Source organism: Octopus bimaculoides, chromosome 2 (assembly GCF_001194135.2).
Source record: "Octopus bimaculoides isolate UCB-OBI-ISO-001 chromosome 2, ASM119413v2, whole genome shotgun sequence".
NCBI classification, from domain to species: Eukaryota; Metazoa; Mollusca; class Cephalopoda; order Octopoda; family Octopodidae; genus Octopus; species Octopus bimaculoides.
Genome location: NC_068982.1, coordinates 161,862,106 through 161,883,909, shown reverse-complemented (window position 1 = coordinate 161,883,909; position 21,804 = coordinate 161,862,106). Strand labels below are relative to the sequence as shown.

Sequence of the window (21,804 nt, the reverse complement as noted above, 5' to 3'; positions counted from 1 at the left end):
GAGAGAGAGAGAGAGAGAGAGAGAGAGAGAGAGAGAGAGAGAGAGAGACGGACAGACAGAGGAGTGGATTTTTTGCAGCAACACTAACTATTAAGGTAAAAGTGAGAGAAATTGCTGGAATCCATTGCTGCTATTTAACGATAACAAATTATTTACATTATAACTGGTTGATTGTGTTAATCTACTGAGATATCTGATTTTATTCCTTCCTTATAGTCTTAACCTACCACACTGATAAAGTGTTTGAGCACTGGGTAAACAGTCTTTGGTTAAACATTCTCAACAGATAGGTAAGTGCTTCATTAGCACAAGGGACCTGAGTTTCCCTTTAGGCTTAAAATATCCACAGGAAATCATTTCCCTGTATCTTCTATTGCATCACTAGATGAAGTGCTTGATCAACCCCAAATTAAAATGACTAAATCAACATATGGTCAAAGGTACTCTAGTTCTAACTTTGTCCGTTCATCATTCTTTTGAGTTATAGTGTACTTGGGACTATATCATCAGTATCCTTTTTGAGTGTATGATTTGAGAGATTTGACAGAAATTTCTACTAGGTTGGGTGACCACATGGAGGTTTTTTTCAATGGCTTGTCCATCACATAATGATTCATCTTTCAGTGGTCCTCCAACTCCACAATAAATTATAAGATGAAGCATTTATTCCTTCCTTACCAATCGGAGTTGAATCCACTGTTCATGATCATAATCCAGAGTACCATCAAATTCTCTCGTAAGCTGAGATGAATCGATAAATTTGGAAAGATTATCAACTGATAACATATTGGTCTGGAAAAAATGAATAAAACATTAGTAAAAGTTATAGAAAGAGGAAATAACAAGTGCGACAACAGTTAAATAATTAATAGAAATGGGAACCAAATATAATTTAAATTTATAACATAAAAATCAATTTACAGTTTAAAACAATCTTTTAAATGAAAGTGTTCCAAAACACTTCATTAGTTAATGATAAATAAGGTTTATAATATCTTCATTCTGAAAAATATGATACTCACTTCAAAGTTGTACTTGGCACTTCCCAAACTGGTTCTTTGCTTCTCCCAAAATTTTTCAGGCTTGATAATGAATGCCATTTGAATATTGCCAGGAAAACATTCCTGAGAAGAAATTATAAATAAAGCAGAGTTATATAAGTCCTCTTTAAATAAAAGTATTTCTTGAAAAACATTCTAAAGTAATCAATAATTTATAAGATCAGTATTTCAAATAACTACAATACCACTACTATTCGTTATTGCAATTATCTACACCACTAGTAAGGTCACAAAAAGCCTGCTGGAAAAGTACAATAGCTACAATAAGTTATATCCATTCTTAAGTCAGTCAGATGTCTTTCAACCCTTTGTGACCATATTTCTAACAAGAATAGACTGTTCATATGCTTCAATTAATTCCCATATAATCAAGAATGGAGGAGGTGGAGATGGTAACAAAATAACTGCAAACATTATATAAAGCAGATGTTTGGAGTATAATTCAACAAAAGGTTCTTATATAAAATTACAATAGAACATTTATCTACTGGAATAAGGTGTAGCCATTCATGTAAATAACAAGGTTTTCATCAAGATTCACTTTAAACAAAAATAGTTTGTTACAGGCATTGGCGGAGGGGGTTGCCAGTGTATGATATGGGACGGGGGTGGGGGGCAGTCTTAGCTATGCTAGTACTGAAAGAGTTAAAGCTTTGGCTGCACATACTCAAATGAGGTAAGTAATTTAGTCTTGCAAACTAGACTTTCATTGTAACAGAGATTGAAAGAAATACGTTCTAAATATTTTCACAACTCACCTGCAAGGCTTTAAGTATAGGTTTTACTGTTTGCCATGTGGAACCTCTCATATCAAGAATGATGGTAAATCCTTGCTCTCGGACATCATCACTAGAAGAAAATAGGATTTTCATAATAATTCATAAAAATACTTAAATAATTCAAACATGCAATCATTACTGCTTTTAAAAAATAGTTTCTAATAGTAGTTAGTCTTCGCTATTTTTTGAACAAAAACAATGTATTAGAAATATTTCATTGGATTTTAATTAAGTCTAATTTGCCTCCATTATTTACATTTTTTTTATACCTAATCAAGTAGAAGATAAAACAGAAACAATAGAGAACTAATTATAAAACAAAATTTCTCTGTGTCAATCTCTAACTGCAGAAGGAACCTGTGGAAGAGGTAGACTCAGGAAGACATGGGATGAGGTGGTGAAGCATGACCTTCAGATGTTGAGTCTCACGGAGGTGATGACAAGTGATCAAGACCTTTGATGATTTGATGTGCTTGAGAAGACGCATCCAGCCAAGTGAGACTAGTCATGGCCAGTGCCGGTGACATATAAAAGGCACCCACTACACTCTTGGAGTGGTTGGCATTAGTAAGGGTATCCAGCCATAGAAACTAGGCCAAATCAGACTGGAGCCTAGTACAGCTGTCTAGCTTACCAGTCCCAGTCAAATGTCTAACCCATGCCAGCATAAAAACAGATGCTAAATGATGATGATGATATAGTTATGAATGTTTATTTTCTGAGCTACCTTTCATCTTTCTGGGGTTGATAAAATAAAAACTCAGTAGTTTAGTCTTAGATCAACTGTAACTGACCAGAAGTACCCTGTTGTTTTCTTGGATCCTGCATATATACAACTACACTGGTCAATAATGGATCCTGCCATATCCAGCCCAAATTTTCTACATGTTTTATGTTCAAACCAGCTAGATCTGGCCTCTCACATCTACCCGACAATGTCATTCTAAAAATAAACAATCACATCGTCACAGGTTACAAGATAATCCATGATTAATTCAAACCAACATGAATAAAAAAGAATACATTTGTCAGAGTAATCTGAATGCTGAAGGGTTATGGTTGTGATGTGAGATTTGAGGGATATTTAGCTATTTCTATCAAATCAAATGACAATGAAGAGCAATTGCTTTCATTATTAAATGCTCTTCCTTCATCTAATCAACTGACTGCAAAGTGGTTGAAAAAAAAACTTCTCAACCAGGCAGACTGCTGGCATCAAGAGATTCAATTACTATTTGATTGACATTCTAAGACCAAATAAATACATAATTTTGAAATCAAAACTTTAGAGAGAGAGGTTAGAAATTATAAATACTTTTTAATTGATAAAATCAATGTCAGAATGTTATGAAAAATTTTTAAATACAGAGTAATTAAGATCTAAAATTAACATTTAACTGTGGTGGAGATGAACTGCAACACTTCAAAATTAGATATATTTCAGGAGTGACATAATACATATGAACCCACACACCACATTATTTAGCCCACCCCACTGCTCATTTAGCAGATAAACAACATAGAAAATCCTTCCTGTGAAAACTGCAATCCTCTCTAGAATTTCCTTCCTGTCCATATGTTACCTCTATTAACTAACCTTCACCACCTTAAAATATTAACATCACTACAGACAGGAGCCAGCTTTCTTGGCCTTGGATCTCTCACTCTCTCTGAAACATGTACGCATGCGCACGCACACACGCACACGCACACACACACACACACACACACACACTTGCCCACATGTGTTTTGTTTCCTTTTAAGATTCATATGTCCTATTTTTACCACTTTTCACCTGCAGAAATAGCAGTATAAATTCCTGTATATCACATCCTACTGTCTTTCAAAAGGAAGGATACATTAAATAACATAAACAACACAGTTCTAAATATACAAAAAGACGGAATAATCACAGCTGAAACATCTTTCGTCATAAATCTGCCTAACCATAGCCAAGTCCACACAGAGATGCCTTTCATCAAATAGATTCTATTACACATACTCAGCTCACACATCAATTTGGGGATTCATAAAATATAGGAAGGCATAAAGCAGCTCCAATTTCTTCAATCTGTTCAGATTCATGAACAGATATTTCACAGGAAGATAGTTTGAATGATGAATTCTAGTAATGTTCCTAGCAATTCTGCAAATTCTAAACACCACAAATTAAGTTATATTAAACCATACCAATACATATTAGGCTCTGATGTTCCTTACATCAATAACCCAATAGTGAAATGATAATCAATCAAGTTGAAGCATTTAACTTTAACAAACAATTGCATACATTTTTGGCATCAATAGTCACCTGTGGTTTTAATTATAGTGGTTAGTGATGATGTTTAACCTCAGCTTATACCTAATGAAGCCAAAGAATATCAGAGATTTCAACAATGAACATCACAACTTTATTTCATTTGTTTAGACTGTGTCCTAAGTACAGCATTATCTAATTTAGTATAAACACACAAAGCTACAGGGACCAAAATAAAGATTATCATCATCATCATTTAACGTCTGTTTTCCATACTGGCATAGGTTGGCCAGTTTGACTACGGACTGGAAAGCCAGTAGGCTGCACCAGGCATTAATCTGATCTGGCAAGGTTTCTATGGCTGGATGCCTTTCCTAATGCCAACTACTCTGAGAGTGCAGTGGGTGCTTTTTACATGCCACTGGCACAGGAGCCAATGAGGCAGCACTGGCATCGAGCACGATCACATGGTGCTTTTTATGTGCCACTGGCACAGGAGCCAGTCAGGGGAAAATGACATCGGCCATATTCGGTTGGTGTTTTTTTACATGTTACTGACTCAGGGAGCCAGACATGTGGCACTGGCATCGACCCATGCTTGAATGGTGCTTATTATGTTCCACCAGCACAGGTGCCAGTCAGGCGACACTGGCATCAGCCACAACTACAATTTCCATTTTGATTTCGATTTTTGATTGATTTTACTTGACTCAATAGGTCTTCTCAAGTGCAGTGTATCACCCAGTGATTCAAGGATGCTTTTAAATGGGCTGGTTATGCAACACTGGTATAGGCCATGATTGTAATCTCGTTTTACTTGCCGGGTCATTGGCCACGATTCAATTTCACTTGATTGTGTGCATTTATTTTTTACACACCACTTCTACACTAGATCTCGAAAGACCTTTGTTTTGAGATTTTGTCAAGGAGGAAAATTTCTCTTTCTAGACTTTGTGTATAAAAACACATTGAGCCCAGCTCCAAGTGGACTATCAGATACAGTGTTTTGGAATGAGTTCGCCTCTTCAGTGATAGATATTGCATCAATCATTTGGAAGCAAGCTAGAACTTCTATTCTTATATAGAAAGAGCAAACAAAATATTTGCAAGTGTCTGCTGAGGTTTGCCAGACTGGAAATATTTTAGTATAAGCACACAAAGTAGTGAGGATCAAACTAAAGTTCCAACTTAGCTTCAAATGCCTAAGGAGATATCTACCACTGAAAAGGCAAAATCATGCTGAAACACTATGAAACACTGACATCACTTGGAGCTTGGTTTGAAATGTTTTTATACACAAAGTTTATAGAGATTTTTTTCCAAGACAGAATCCCACAATAAATGCCTTTCATGTTCTAGTGTACAAAAGTATGTTAAAAAATATACACAACTTTATCATTATTATCATCTAACATCTCTTTCTTTTTTTAAGAAATGAAAGGTTTCATTTAAGGAAACCTGATCTACTATTTCTAGTAGCTCCCTAGCGGATGGTGTTTATGTATTCTGGTCAAAACCATCTACTCTTTAGGCAGACACAGTATACAAATAGAACTACATTATGCAATGTGTCTACCTTTGGTTTTAGAGACAAGGGTATTATTTGAGGTAGATTTGAATATTTCTAGCAGGTTGAGTGATGACATAGAGACTCTAATGTGAGAATACCATACTTTCAGAGGATATTTGCTTTCATACTTCCTGTCAGTTTTGGTGCTTGTAGAAAACCATATATATTTGACCAAAACATTTTAGAAATGGTGAAATCAAGAGTTGGTCTTTAATGACACTCTAAACAGATTATTCTTAAAAGATATGTAATACGATTATCTAGATGTGCTACAGGTTTTTAAAAATATAATGTATGGTTTTAGAAAATACACACTTATGCTTAAATGCTTTGCAAAACATACTTATAATTTACTATATAAAACAGAAGCAGTATCAGACCAAAACAGTCATCTGTGTATCATACTTAATATAGATGCATCATGAAAGGCAATTTGATTGTGGTATTCATCTGAGGATACAATCCCTTATGGATGCAGTGTGTTCAAAAACCCAAAACTGTAACAGCAGCAGACAAAACTCATTAGGCAGCAGCTGTGAAAACACTAGATAAACCCAGAACCACATTGCTGCAAAGCAAACTTTGTAACCATACAACCATGTCCACACTTCACACAAAAATTATAAATGAAACAAGGTAACAGCTTTCTATGTTTTTAACTTTAATTTTATAGCATTTGTCCATGTGAAGTGTACCAGTAATGTTTTTTATTTGATCTCCTATGAGCCATGAAATCAAAAAGATTGAGAAGCACTGGTCTAAACATCCTCATAGTGTTGTAACTTACTTGCAAACAAGACTATTTTAGATAAACAGCTTGCACAGAGTTCATTTATAGTTTTCTGTTGCCAAGTGGTGTCACTAGTTAAGTGGTCAACTAGAGATGTTTAAAGGGAATTAAATGGTAGAGAGATGTGCTTCCTAGGGCAGAACACCAACCAATCACAGACAGGTTTAGGAAACTAACAAAACACTTGAAAAAAATTATAAAGTACGCTTTACTTAACAGATACTTCCTCATTGTAATTATCTATTTAATGTTGGATGATGTGGGGAGGGGTATGAACTGATCACAGCATAGTAACTATTTACTGCTAGGCAGATTGAGACACTGAGTGTTAAGTGTCTTTGCAATTGACACACTGCATCACCAACTATTTACCCCTTCAGCTAATGGAGATAGCATCCTAATGGTACAGTCAGATGTTTGTTTCACCATAATTACTATTAATGGACTTAACCTATTTGTTACCGTATTTCTGTTAAAATACACTACCTTTGTTTCAGTTGATTTTGAAAATGAGGAAGTGTTTCATAAAATAACTTTGCTGTTTGGAACATGAATTTATATGAAATTTCAATGGAAGGTTTTAGTTTAGATTGCTTTAAAATAAGAAAGTTCATATAATAGAACCAGGGGTGGTATCAAAAAGGTTAAAATATCTAAAACATCTTTTTTAATAACACAAATATCTAAGGAAGAAACCCAATTATTTTTTCAACATCATCAGTATAAGTAAAGAATATTTGATAATAATTGCTGATATTTATTTTTCTGACATTTTTCTAAGTAACTAAAAGGAGTTGAGGTAGGATTTGCACTCTGACCTAGCAAAACCCTCATCAGTAATGACTACCTAAATAGATCCATGAGCTGGAGGGTTGCAATGTTGTCCTCCACCAAGAGAGGGGAACACCAATAAATGGTGAATGCAGTGAAACACTGTTACTACTGCTCCTAGGTATAAACTACCAAGTGTTAGTAATTCGACTGAAGTCATTATGAAACTTAACAGCCCAACCACATTCCAAGTACTGAATAATATCTTATGAGTGCCTTATTCAGGTGGTACATAATCCTCTACCTTGTATCTTCCCCATTTCACAGATGGTATCCTGTTCCCAGTAAACCCAAAATTTCATTTGAGAATCTGTTCCAAAGCCACCAATTTCCAGCCAGGCTACCTTCAGAATGGAGGCAGTCATCACCTAAAGGTCTTGTTTCCTCATCTAATCATCATCATCATCTTTTAATGCCTATTTTCCATGCTAGCATGGACTGGACAGCTTGATGATGTAACAGGTCCAAGGACTGCATCAAGCATTAACGTCTGTTTCCTAAAAATGCCTAAAATATCGGGTGGTGTCAGCTATCGTCTAGTCACCCATATAGTCAACCAGGTGATACATGAAGGAGTCATACCAATGATTGGTGTAGCAGCACCATAGTCAACTGCTACAAATGTAATGGTGATGCATTAGTTGTGAATAATTACAGAGGTATCAAGTTGTTGGATCAGGTAATGAAAGTCACAGAGAGGGTCATAGCCCAACTAATTAGGGAGAGAGTTAGTTTAGATGAAATGCCGTTTGGATTTGTGCCAAGAAAAAGCACCACTGATGCTATATTTCTGGTAAGACTGTTGCAGGAGAAATACTTAGCCAAAGGTAAACCTTTGTACCTGGCTTTCATTGACATGGAGAAAGCCTTTGATCTCTTATCTGGTGGTCAATGAGGAAACTAGGGATAGATGAATGGTTAGTGAGAGATGTGCAAGCCACGTACAGGGAAGCTGTCAGTAAGGTGGGGGTTGGCAACAAGTATAGTGAAGAATTCCAGGTAGGGGTCCACCAAGGATCAGTCCTCAGCCCCCTCGTATTCATCATAATCCTCTATGCAATAAGAGGAATTCAAGACAGGATGCCCCTGGGAGTTCCTCTATGCTGATGACCTTGCTCTAATAGTTGAGTCACTATCTGAACTAGAGAAGTTTCAGGTGTGGAAGCAAGGTCTAGAATCGAAGGGCCTTAGAGTCAATCTAGCAAAAGCCAAAGTCTTAATAAGTAGGAAGGCAGACAAATCACAAATCCCTTCAGGTATATGGCCCTGCTCGATCTGTAGAAAAGGCGTAGGTAGAAACTCCATAAGATATACCTAGTGTAAGCTATGGACACATAAGAGGTGCAGCAATATCAAAGGAAGGCTAACTGAGAAGATAGTTTTTGTGTGTGGCAAATGCTCAGGGGCAATAAACACTGAAAATGTGCAGAAAACAGCTTCCGTCACATGCCAGGGGAAAAAACTAGAAATAGTTGATAACTTCCATTACCTAAGTGACCAAGTCAGTAGTGGGCATGGATGCTCTGAGAGTGTAGCTGCTAGAATAAGAATAGCCTGAGCAAAGTTCAGAGAGCTCCTACCTCTGTTGGTGACAAAGGGCCCCTCGCTCAGAGTAGACTGTATGTGTGCGAACAGCCATGCTACATGGCAGTGAAACATGGGCCGTAACTGCTGAGGACAAGCGTAAGCTTGCAAGGAATGAAGCTGGTATGCTCCACTGGATGTGTAATGTCAGTGTGCATACACGACAGAGTTTAAGTGCCCTGGGAGAGAAGTTGGACATAAGAAGCATCAGATGTGGTGTACAAGAAAGACAACTGTGCTGGTATGGTCATGTGTTGCGTAGGGATGAGGACAGCTGTGTGAAAAAGAATCACACTAGCAGTTGAGGGAATCTGTGGAAGAGGTAGACCGAGGAAGACTTGGGATGAGGTAGTGAAGCATGACCTTCGAATGTTAGGCGTGACGGAGGCAATGACAAGTGACCGAGACTTTGGAGATATGCTGTGCTTGAGAAGACCTAGCAAGCCAAGTGAGACCATAATCATGGCCTATGCCGGTGCAGCATAACCAGCTCATTTAAGAGTTCTCTTCAATTATTGGGCAATAAACTGCGTTTGCGAAGACCTGTTGAGTCAAGTGACGTCATTGTCATGGCTGATGACAGTACCACCTGATGAGCACCTGTGCTGGTGGCACGTAAAAAGCGCCATTCAAGCATGGTTGTTGCCAGTGCCACCTGACTGATTCTCGGTGGCATGTAAAAAGCTTCATTCAAGCATGTTTGATGCCAGTACTGCCTGACTGGCTTGTGTGCCGGTGGCACCCACAACACTCTCAGAGTGGTTGGTGTTATGAAGGGCATCCAACTGTAGAAACTTTGCCAGATCAGATTCGAGCCTGGAGCAGCCTTTTGGCTTGCCAGCCCTCAGTCAAACCGTCTAACCCATGCCAACATGGAAAGCGGACATTAAACGATGATGATGATGATTATTCTATAGCTGGATGTTCTTCCTAATGCCAACCACTTTAGAGAGTGCGCTAAAAACATTTTGTCAAAATCAGACACACAAAAAAAGCAAACAGGAGTCAAGTAATCATAACAATAATTTATAATTACTTACCTTGGCACACTGGCAAGATAGGTCATGAGTCGTCGTAAATCTTCATATTTTAATCTTTCAGGATGAGTGTGTGAAGGGAATGTCAAAATTGGGCCACCTTGCTTATTTCGGCCACCTAAAAGAAAGAAAGAAAATTAAACATACGTAAAATGGACTTTATTCTTATTTTATTTATGTATAAGCTAATTTAACAAAAATTAAATATTGAAATAATATTGTATATTGGTATGGTCACAGGTTCACTAATTCACTAATTATTAAACTCCAGCACTATTTCTTTATTATTTGTAAACAATAATAATAAATAGTAATAATGTGTTTTGAATGGTACAACAATGCACTATAATAACAACAAAGGACTATAATAACTGGTGTAATTTAATCATCCATAGTCTGATATAATATTTCGCAATATAACAATTCCTTCTTCAGATATCCCTAGGGATTGATCGATACACAATGCTTCAAGTGAACCACTATACTCTCCTATCTTTATTATTTATATTTAGTAACTAATGAATATATTTTTCTTCATATAACAGTCAACTGCTCATGCAAATATGTAGTGCTTGTGTTTACAGTGAGATATAAAGCCAGTGAAACTACAGTCTGCACAAATCACAGTGCAAACAAGAAAAACTAGAAAAGCACTCGGAGAGTGCACACCTCCGCCAAGCAGCTCATTTCCACCCATATACACGCATGCTGAAAATCGACCAATTTCCCAAACCAACGCCGGCAAAAACATGACCTCCTTGGTGGGAGTAAAAAAAAAATAACACGGCAATATGATTTTAAGAAAAAAAAACCCTTTAAAAATGAGAATCATCTGAAGCAGTTCACAGCCACTAACATCATCATTGCTTCCACTTCAGCCACATACACCGCTATCAATGTTATCATGACGGCTACCTTGACACTCACTTTCACCACCACAACCAGTATAACCACCACAATACCACCATCACACAACTAACACTATCATCAACACCACTATTACCACCATCACCTCAACATCACACATCACACTGCTCCTGTCGCCATTATAACCACCGATACTATTTTATCCTCCTCCCATACTTATCTCAACCATCGTCATCATCAACACTATCTCTAAACAGCAACGCCACCATAGGATACATGGAAAAATGTGTTTTCAAGGGAAATAATCAAAGAACCTAACATTGTAATACTTCATGTAAAGTAAATATAACAAATGAAAAATCCTTCAAGAATCCATAAAAATTCCCAGATCACTACCAAAATGTCATCATCTGTTCCTTATGTCATTACCAACTTTTTCTGCAAGTTTCATCAAATACTGTTCACAACTTGTTGAGTTATTTTGCACACAGACGGACAAACCAACGCCAATGAAAACATAGCCTCCTTCCTTAGAGGAGGTAATGAAGCAAACTGGTAACATGTTGGGTACATATTTTCATTTTTCCCTGTTTATTGTTATCTCATCTGACCCTGTTGACTCGAACTCTCTCATGATATTATAACATAGTTTTCCCCATAATTTGTGACCTTGTGTTGTTCTTTCAAAGGCTGTTATGAGTTTATTTGAAATAGTTAAATTCAATCTCAGTGTATTTTTGTATTCTAAGTGATATCTCGAAACATTCTGTGTGCCATCATGAAATTAGATGTATAAGACAACCTTGGGTATATGTTCCTCGTCCATCTGAACTACATGACTATGTTGAGTCTGAATAAGAAAAGCTTCAATACTTGATATACAACATTTCTTGAAAAGATTGACATTATGAACTCTATCCTTCCACATACACTCACAGATGCTACAAAGGCAACATTAATGCAAAGTAACTAATTGTTCTATGTGAGATCTATAGCAAGTCCAAGTTTTGTTTTCAAAGTGTAACCACTTTCATTCCAGATATGATGCTTCAGTTTATCAAAGGAGGCAGTTTCCTTGAATAATCTATTAACAATCATCATCCAGAGACGCTTTTGAACTAATTCTAAACAAACCAAACAGAGAAGGTCCTCCATATGCATATGATTTGCTTGGAAAATCTGACTGGATTATACTTCCTATTTTTGGCTTACAGTTGAAGTAAGTTGGTGAATTACTTCCATTTTCAATGAGATTATTGCAAGACCAAAGTATGTAAGAAACGCTCCATAACTGATTGAGTATAATCAAAGAAATCAGCCACAAGTGTTGCTTCATTATCAGCAAAAGACATTTTGAACAAAAGTTTTGCACTGTTCAGTATATTTGCTTTTAATCTCCAGGTTATTAAACAATCCTTCACTCATACAAAAAAAAAAACAAATCTTACTTCTTTGTCCAAATGTCCGAAAGCACAGTCAACCATAGATGAGAAATAAAGAGCAAACAATACAGGAGCCAAGATACTGTTTGGTACATTATAAGGAAAAATAGTCACATTAGCTCTCTGGAAAGTAGTAAAGAAAATCTGACTATTTAATACAATAGTCAGATTTTCTTTACGACTTTCCAGAGAGTCTTTTGGTTAACTGTATTGCAGCCTTGGTATGCTCTACAAAGACAAAGTACAGTTCCTGATTTCTAATTTTATACACACATATGAGTCATGGTGTGGCTATTTGGGAATTATCATTTCAATGTGAGGTCTCATTCAGCTTCAGTGTAGTAAAAACTACTTTTATTTGGATTGTACAGAAGTAAATACAAATAAAGGGGACAAATGGCTGTGAAGTAAAGGTGTTGGACAACTGACAATTGTTACCTGATCTGAACGTGATGCTTTACTATATGAGCCAATGAGCTTCTATGCAGTTACCAGACCTGCTAGAAGCAGCAGACAAATTTCCATCATATCATACTAACTTAAAAGAGGAAAGACACAATAGCTAATGCCGTCCTCAAGGCAAACTGCTTGAGAAAGAGTGGGAAAGTCACAACAGGAATACCTTTCATCACAGTTCTGCAGCATCAACTGTTATTATATTGTGCCCCTAAGCATAGCAACATACCTCATGTTGCTCTAGTTTGCCTGATTTAGAAAACAAGTTCTCCACTCACTATTTCACAGTCAAATTGTTAGCAGTATGAAGGCCATCACCCAGCTGTAAAAACAATCAAAAAATCATTCACCTAATGCTAATATGGAAAATGGGTGTGAAACCGTGTGTGTGTGTGTGTGTGTGTGTTTTAAGGAAAGAGAGGGAGGGAGTACAGGAGTTTACCTCAAAAGGCACAAGAGAATGTGTGACATTGCAGTAGATATGAATTTAGAATAAATCTAATTACACAACTACTGCAGTGTCACACATTATTCTCTTTCGCCATTTAGAAATGTATTTAATGAACTACAAGTTCAAATGTCTAACCTCATTTGATACTTGAAGAAACATTCTCTGCAAGCTACTTTGATATTTTTGTTAATAAGCTAGTCAGAAGAGGCAGTATCCATGACCTTTGCGGGTCTTCCAAAACTGGTAAGATGGATGCAGCTAATTCCTAGCTTGAATATCAACAACAAAAACATGGGTAGGGAAAGAACCAAAGTAAGAGCTGATCTGAAAGCTTGCAAGCACCCAGTAGTGGTGTTAACCTTTCATTATCATCTTTCTGTTAAAATACATTGCCTTTGTTTCAATTTCAAAAAGAATGAAGAATAAATAAACTTGTCAGTATTAACTCAAAATTTTAATGGGAAGTTTAGATCAGTTTAAAACAGTAAGTTTATATCAGAGAACAAGGTACAGTCCACATGCAGCTTGATATCAAAGGGGTGAAACTGGATGACATATTTTGATTAACATCATCTAAAATATTAGGTCATCTCATAAATAATAAAGTTTTTTATACTTCTTTCCTTCTTCTTTATCGTCGTCGTTGCTGCCACCATCACCAACACCATCATCATTTAACATCCCTTCTCTATGCCAGCATGACTTGGATGGTTTGACTGGGCAGGCAAGGTGGAAGGCTGCACCAGACTCCAGTCTGATTTGGCATGGATTTCTATGGCTGGATGCCCTTCCTAACGCCAACCACTCCAAAAGTGTAATGGGTGCTTTTACATGCCACCAGCACAGGTGCCATTTGTGTGACACTGGGGTGCTTTTATGTGCCAATTTGCATGACACCGGTATCTGCCATGACTCTGATTTTGTTCAGCTTGATGGGTCTTCTCAAGCATAATATAATGCCAAAGGTCTCGGTCATTGCCTCTGTGAGGCTCAACACTCGAAAGGAACTCAGCCACTCAAAGTTAAGTTAAACAAAATTCTTTTTTAATCTAAGATATAGTCTCCTTCATTTTCTACAATGCTCTTCCATCTATCTGGTAGACTTGCAAAGGCCCATCTTTCAAAATTCACTTGTCCATGATAAAAAATGTTCCTCCAATGCTGTTCTGACTTCGTCCACAGAATTCATATTTTTTCCAGCCAAATGATTTCAAAGACTGCAGCATAAATGATAATTAGATGAGGCAATGTCCAGCAAATATGGTGGGTAGGGCATCGTTTCCCATTCAAACTGCTCCAGTCTTTGGAATGCCATCCTTGCTGTATGTAGCCAAGCATTATCCTGATGGATGAACATGGTTCGTCTTGAAAGATGGTCATTTTTCTTCTAGTGCTGACTGAAGCCACTAAAGCTGCTCGCAGTAGATCTCCTTTGTTATCATTTGGCTTGGGTTTAAAAGTTCAAAGTGGACTAAACCATTCACATCCCACCAAACAGATAACACCTTACGTGGGTGATGACCTTCTTTAGCCTGGGATGCTGGTGTTTCTCCTTTCCCTACTCATTGTCTTTGGCACTTGATATTTTTATAGAGAACCCATTTCTTGTCACCAGTCATTATTCAGTCCAAAAAGGTGTATTCATGAAAAATGACAGCAAAGAAGAGCACACATTCACTCTCTGTGCACGATTAGACTAGAGAAGTTTGTGAGAAACCTATTGATCCAATTTGCTGTTTTTTTCCGATAGCATGTAGGTTTCCTGTTAGTTCCTCAACAGTTACAATAGAATTTTGTTCAACCAGGGTTTGCAGGACGTCCTCATCAAGCTCTATAGATCTTCCAAGACAAGGCTTGTCTTCTAGGCTGTTGTTTCCAGCTCGGAATTTCTGGAACCACTGTTGACACTGACTTACGCTTATCATCTGGTCCCCATATACTGCATTAATATTCCTCACACTTTCTTATTTTATTTAAAAAAAAATTTTTATTGCCCACAAGGGGCTAAACATAGAGGGGACAAACAAGGACAGACAAAGGGATTAAGTCGATTACATTGACCCCAGCGCGTAACTGGTACTTAATTTATCGACCCCGAAAGGATGAAACGCAAAGTCGACCCCAGCGGAATTTGAACTAAGAACGTAACGGCAGACGAAATACCGCTAAGCATTTCGCCCAGCGTGCTAACGTTTCTGCCAGCTCGCCGCCTTCTAAGTACTCACTAGGCTCAACGTTGCTTAACTTCAGTGATCGGACGAGAACCGGTGCTCTCAGCGAGATATGGCCGTAAGCTTTCTGTTACGTTGTTTGTTGCCTTTATTGAACTCATAAAGCAAAATATGCCAAATATGCTCCTTTGTCACTTTCATTATAGCTTTGAAAAAATAACTGTTAAAATTGAACTGCACTCTTCAAAACTTGCACTAAGAATAAGTACAAGGTAAAATTACTACCCGCTTTTATAGTAAGTTGATGCAGGTAGCTTATCCTGTACCCCACCAACTTTTAGTTCAAGCAATTGAAAAAAACTGCATTATTTATGGGATGACCCAATATATCAGTCAGTAAGCAAATCGTCATTTAATGATTTGACATGCTCAGAGGTTAACCTTTGGCTGCAGTCAAAATACTCATTAGCATTTATTGAAGTTTTTACAAAAACCACCTTCACCTTATAACAAAAAGAGTTTAAGAAATGATGCCAGACTAGATTTTCTAACAATTCAATGCAACAAGAGTATAAACCATGAATACCAGGCATGAAAGTATAAATAGTAATAGCATTAACAGAAGTGTGTAGAGCAAACAACTTCTCTGAAGTTCTTTGCATGAAAAGTAGTACGGACAGAATCCTCTGACATATACTTGCTATAGCTAGAATGAAAGACCAAAACATTTTTGAAGAATACAATGAAACTGTTTACAGAAGCACAGAGAAACTTGTAATGGTTCAGTTTTAAAGAACACAAGATTTTACTAGGTCAGATGAAATTTAGATTTAAAACAATTGCATGTGGGAAGCGGTAAGTGACATTTAAGAAATTAGAAGATTAACATTAATTCCAGTAGACATTATAAAATGTTTATATGAGTAAACAATGATTGCTATACAGATTCATTAGTGAATTGGTTGCTGTTATTAAATAGTTATATTTATGGGATCACTAAGTATCCATGTACAGAACACATCAATACTTTTTTTCTTTACTTTAAACATCCATCCATCTTCTCCACCCACTATTCTTGGGAGGGCCATGGAGTAGAGCCCTTAGGCATTCTTACATAGGGTCCTATCAGAAGCAACCATCATTAGATTTTCCAGTTGAATTCCCAAGTGTGACCAACTGAGACTATGGATATTATCCAACTATTTTGTTCTTTGTTTATCCCTAGATCTCATACCAGTTGGCTTGGATTGAAGGATCCATCTTGCAATTCTTTCTTGTGATATTCTAATAATATGTCCATAGTACTAGAGCTATGATCTCTCAATGCTGAAAAGTAGCAACTTGACCTGGAGAGACTCGTTGATCTCTGAGCTGTGCACCCTGTTGAGTAACATTACTCCAGAGATCCTTTGAAAGATCCCCATTTTGGCCACTTGCATTCGAGACCATACTCTTTCAGTCATTACCCAACGTTCACGATCATGGTGAGGATAAGCACAAAAGCTGAACTGAAGATAGCAAGAAATATTTTAAACATATTTATGATAATTATAGGGCAATAAAAACTAACATCAAGACAGTGGATTAGCAAAATTGATAGAACATAGTCAAAATATCATGTGGTGGTATTTAGTTAAATTACTCTACATTCTGTGTTTAAATCCCTTTGAAGTTGACTTTTCTTTTCATCCTTCCACAGCTGATAAAATAAATACCAGTTAAGTACTGGATTCAATATAACTGAATGTAGCCTCCTCAAAATTGGTTCATTTTTGCATTAATAACATAACTGTGACATCATATATCATAAATGAAATAACAGTTTAGTCTGATATGTTATTGCTTTTTCCTTCCATTTAGTCATGTGACAATGTGTTGTCACTTTGTGCATCTATCTCCTTTGATTAGGGTTCCATCTTTCTCACTGATTCCTCTGTAATAGCTGTTTCTCACTTCCTCTTCTGCATCTGAACACACACACACACTTTTGTAATTATTTTTTTCTCAATACAATACTGAGCTAAGACATTTTAGCATGACTATGAGTGATAAGAACAGTTTCATAGCAAACACTATGCTGATGAAGAGTGAGTGAGATGCAACATGTGTCTTGTGAAATAACTGACAATGTCAATCTATTGAAACACAGCAAGATATCATATAGTAAAGTAGTTGGTTGTGCCAGGCTGTAAAGACAGCATGACATTACACAGTGTACAGTATCTGGCAGTGTCATGCCGTTCAGACATAGCATGGCATTATACAGTATGCAGTAGAGTTATCAATAAGGTCTATTGCTATAAAGAGTGAAATGTCTTAACATTTCAGACTCTTGCCATTCAATGGAGTATAGAAATAGACAAAGGTGATGTTGACCAAGCAGCAAATATGAAGAGAAATGCAGTGAACGAAAAGTGTTTGGGATACAAGGAGTGCAGGAAATGGGCCAAGAGAGAGGTGTTGTGAAAAAGAGTCAAGTATGAAGATAGAGGGGAACTGGACAAGAGAATAAAGAGAAAGAGGACAGCATCAAGATGTTCAAAAAACAGAATCTAATGTAGATAGTCAAATGGTCAGGTGAATGCCCTTAAAAGACAACTGAACAGACAAATGCAAAATCAAAGGTTGAAGCAGATATATCATGGGAAGCAGAAGCTCCTAAGCTGAAAGTTATTTACTGTTCCTGGGTAGGCAGCTTTCCCTACTACTATGATGTGAGAGTACTCCACAAGTAGAGGAGTTGTCACATGATTGAAATTTAAGGATATCAAGGAGATACACTCACAAATGATCAATCCAGATGACAGTCCATTTCACTTAAATGCAATACATTGCAGAGCCAGAATTGGAGGAAGTGCAGTCAACCTCTATCTTGGCCCTACTCTTTCACTGCAATTTTCTTCCTTGTTTGCTGCCTACCAGATCAAGACCATTGTTTCTCTGCCCCCCATTTAGACATTCACTCCTCATTCATATTCTATCAAGTCTGTTTTAGACTAACTGTTGCCAACACAGACCGTCATCATTTCCAGTAAGGTGAAGTAATAGCCCATGTAATTTTATCAAGACATTCAATTAACAACAAAATAGTACAAAGCAAAATGGAGAGTTATGTCAGGCAGCATCATATAGCCTGTCATGTTAAAAGCACCCAGCACACATTGTAAAGTGGTAGATGTTAGGAAGGGCATCTAGCTACAGAAACCAAGCCAAACCAGAATGGAACCTGGTGCAGTTCTCTGGCATGCTAGCCCAGGTCAAACCATCCAACTCATGCCAGCATGGAAAACAGACATTAAAGAATGCTGATGATGATGATATATGAACTTGCACAGCTCGATATAACTGTTATAAATAAGATACATACAGTTGGTATTACTAAAACAACAGGCTGTATGATGCTTTGTCTGTCATAACTCATTATTTTACTTGGTTTTGTTATGATGTTAATTAAATGTCCCCATAATAAAACATACCCAGCTCATTTCTTTCTTTTCAGTATATATATATATATATATATATATATATATATATATATACACACACACACATACATACAGAGAGAGAGAGAGAAGAAAGAGATTAATGTATTAATGTTTTAAAATCATTAATGATCGCCAACACGTGCAAGCATGGCAGAACAAATGTTGTAATTGTTGTGTTTAAAGGGAGGTACACACACACACACACACACACACATTTTGGTCTCTTGTCTAATACAACTATCAAGTCCCCATCTGTTGCCCATCCCTTTACATCTTTGATGCCCTCTCATCATTTATCACTCTATCACTTATACTATCACCACTCTCCTTTTCTCTATATCACGTTGCCTGTGTAACTAAGGAAGACAGTGGATCTCTCCTCCTATGCATTGTACCAAACTGCCCTGTAACTCAAGATGGTATTGGGTCTGTCCAATCCTCTTATATTTTGACACTCACCCTCTCTCCATTCACTGCAACATGCCACCTGTGTAATGAGAGAAGGCACTGGACTTTCTACCTCTCTTTCGCATCCAGATGCCTTTCTGTTTCTAGCTTATACACACTACCATCACCCATTCTATACTGCTAGCCATCATTCCACTCCCAAACTTCTTGTAATTGATATCTAACACTTTCTCTTATCATCCATCACTCAATCTCTTTTACATATCAGCACACAGGTAACTGCCATTACTCACTCTCTTCCATTACTTTTTCCAGAACTATTGCTCTTTCACTATTTCCACCTCTGCCACCCTCTCACCACAATCACTATTTCTTTCATCCTATTCTTGTTCACTTTACTCACTCACCTTAGACCTTCTGTTATCACTTTCTCTTCTAATCACTCCCTCTCAGATACCTTGAAATAAACAGAGCTCTTTAGCCTTGCAGAGCCCTAGAGGCTAAAGAGCCTTAGACAATCTCACTAACACTAATGCCATTCAAGATATTCTGTTAAGTTGTTGGTGAACAAAACAGTGACAACGCAGTGTCAGGAGAGCCTTTTAGTCAGTTTAAGGACATGACAACTTCTCAAATGTTGGTACCTTGGTAAAATGTATGAAGAGTATCCATCACAGAAACCATGCCAAAAATGCAATGTACAACTGAGATGTCATCCACCAAGGGTAGAAATTCTGAATAAAAACAGATTCGACTGTGACAACCCATCCAACTCATGCTCTTGTGAAAAGTGGACATAAAATGATTACAAATTAATTTCTGATGTAACACTTAAGTTAGTTATTGCCTAAGCTAAAGCCAACTGAAATATTTGAGTTTACCCGCATGGTTCTGGGTTTCTCTCTAGACCATGGCTACTGGACCAAATGTCTTCTGATTTATCCGATATTACTGAAGTTGGATCATCAGAAATTGTGTGGTAGACAATCAGATGAACTATCTGAAACCTACATATAGAACTTTGGGATTACAAAGCAAACCTGTAATCTACATGACCATGAGTACACTCTGAATTTCAATCAACAACAAAAAGCATATATATTCTTAAAGAGATTGGACTGGGTTTTGTTTCATGACTACAAAGAGTGAGCTGATAGATTGGCCCAGTTGTCTTATAAGGGTTAATATATAATCCTTTCTACTAAAGGCACAAGGCCTGAAGTTTGTAGGGAGGGGACTAGTTGATTACAGCAACCCCTGTGTTTCACTGGTACTTAATTTATTGAAAGGATAAAAGGCAAAGTCAACCCCAGTGGAATTTGAACTCAGAATGTAGCAACAAGCAAAATACCACTAAGCATTTCATCCAGCATGCTAACAATTCTGCCAGCTCACCGCTTAGGGTTAATATATAATGCCAAAATAACATTGCAACTACATTTATAAACAAACCATATAACATGGTTGCCATCTCTAATCTGTTGGTCACATACGTTGTCTACTTTGAACATTTAGTCATGTGATACAATGAGATGGTCACTTAATACCTATTTCTCTCAAGGGAGTGTACCTATCCTCTTACTGAAATTTCAATTGACAAAGAAAAGTCTATATATTCTTGAAGAGAATGGCTCAGTCTTCTTTCTAGGCTACAAAGGTGGGCTGATAAATTAGCCCAGTTGTCTGGAGTGCACTTGTTCTCTTACTGGGGTGTACCTATTTATTCACTTACTTAAGTGTACCTATTCTCTTTCTCTCTGCTTTTCTCTCTCTTTCTCTCTTTAACAGAGTGTTTATCTTGTTTTCATTTTCTACCTTTCACTCCTCCTGAAGTAGCAAATCTGTTAATCTGCCACCCCACCCCCCTTCTCACTAACTACATTTCTTGCACAATTCCTACATCTCCTTTACACTCACTCTTTCCTCAATCCTCATTTTGTTTTCTTAAAACACATGCATAACTTAGTCTATATACTAAGATACCATATGCTGTCAGATAACGTATTACACCAAGATATATTTATATAAAGGTTTCACTAATTAAAACTCAATCACACATTAATGTAACAGATATATGACATAAATTCTCTCTTATTAATATATGTAGCTTAAACAATAATGAAAAAAAAAAACTAAATGAAAATTAAATATGTCAATTATATGCTCATCAAAATTATATGCAACTAAATATTGGTAATATCTAAAATCAATCACTGAAGGAAAATCCCCTACAGTGTTCTCTTTTAAAATTCATCTATTGACAAGCGTGCTAGACATAGCTGCCAAATCTCCCTCAATATTCATCCTGTAAAAAGCACCATTCGAGTGTGGTCATTGCTAGTGCTGCCTGTCTAGCTCTCATGCCAGTGGTGTGTAAAAAGCACCATTCAAATGTGGTCAATGCCAGTACCACCTGACTGGCTTCCATGCCAGTGGCACATAAAAAGCACCTACTACACTCTTGGAGTGGTTGGCATTAGGAAGAGTATCCATCTGTAGAAACCTTGCCAGATTAGACTGGAACCTGGTGCAGCCTCCTGGCTTGCCAGTCCTCAGTCAAACCATCCAACCCATGCTAGCATGGAAAGCAGACGTTAAACTATGATGATGATGA

General features: G+C 37.1%; 1 protein-coding gene across 7 annotated transcripts in view; it reads right to left on the bottom strand.

Annotated features, from left to right (window-relative positions):
* Positions 1–21,804, bottom strand: part of LOC106875262 (kalirin) — a 551,716-nt gene that overhangs the window by 406,777 nt on the left and 123,135 nt on the right. For all 7 annotated transcript variants that reach the window (XM_052965684.1, XM_052965687.1, XM_052965686.1 and 4 more), the window contains 4 exons: positions 9,914–10,028; positions 1,820–1,910; positions 1,023–1,124; positions 679–792 (listed from right to left, as the gene is read on the bottom strand). In XM_052965684.1, coding sequence (XP_052821644.1) covers positions 679–792; positions 1,023–1,124; positions 1,820–1,910; positions 9,914–10,028 — 422 coding nt within the window. The remainder of the gene's footprint in view (positions 1–678; positions 793–1,022; positions 1,125–1,819; positions 1,911–9,913; positions 10,029–21,804) is intronic.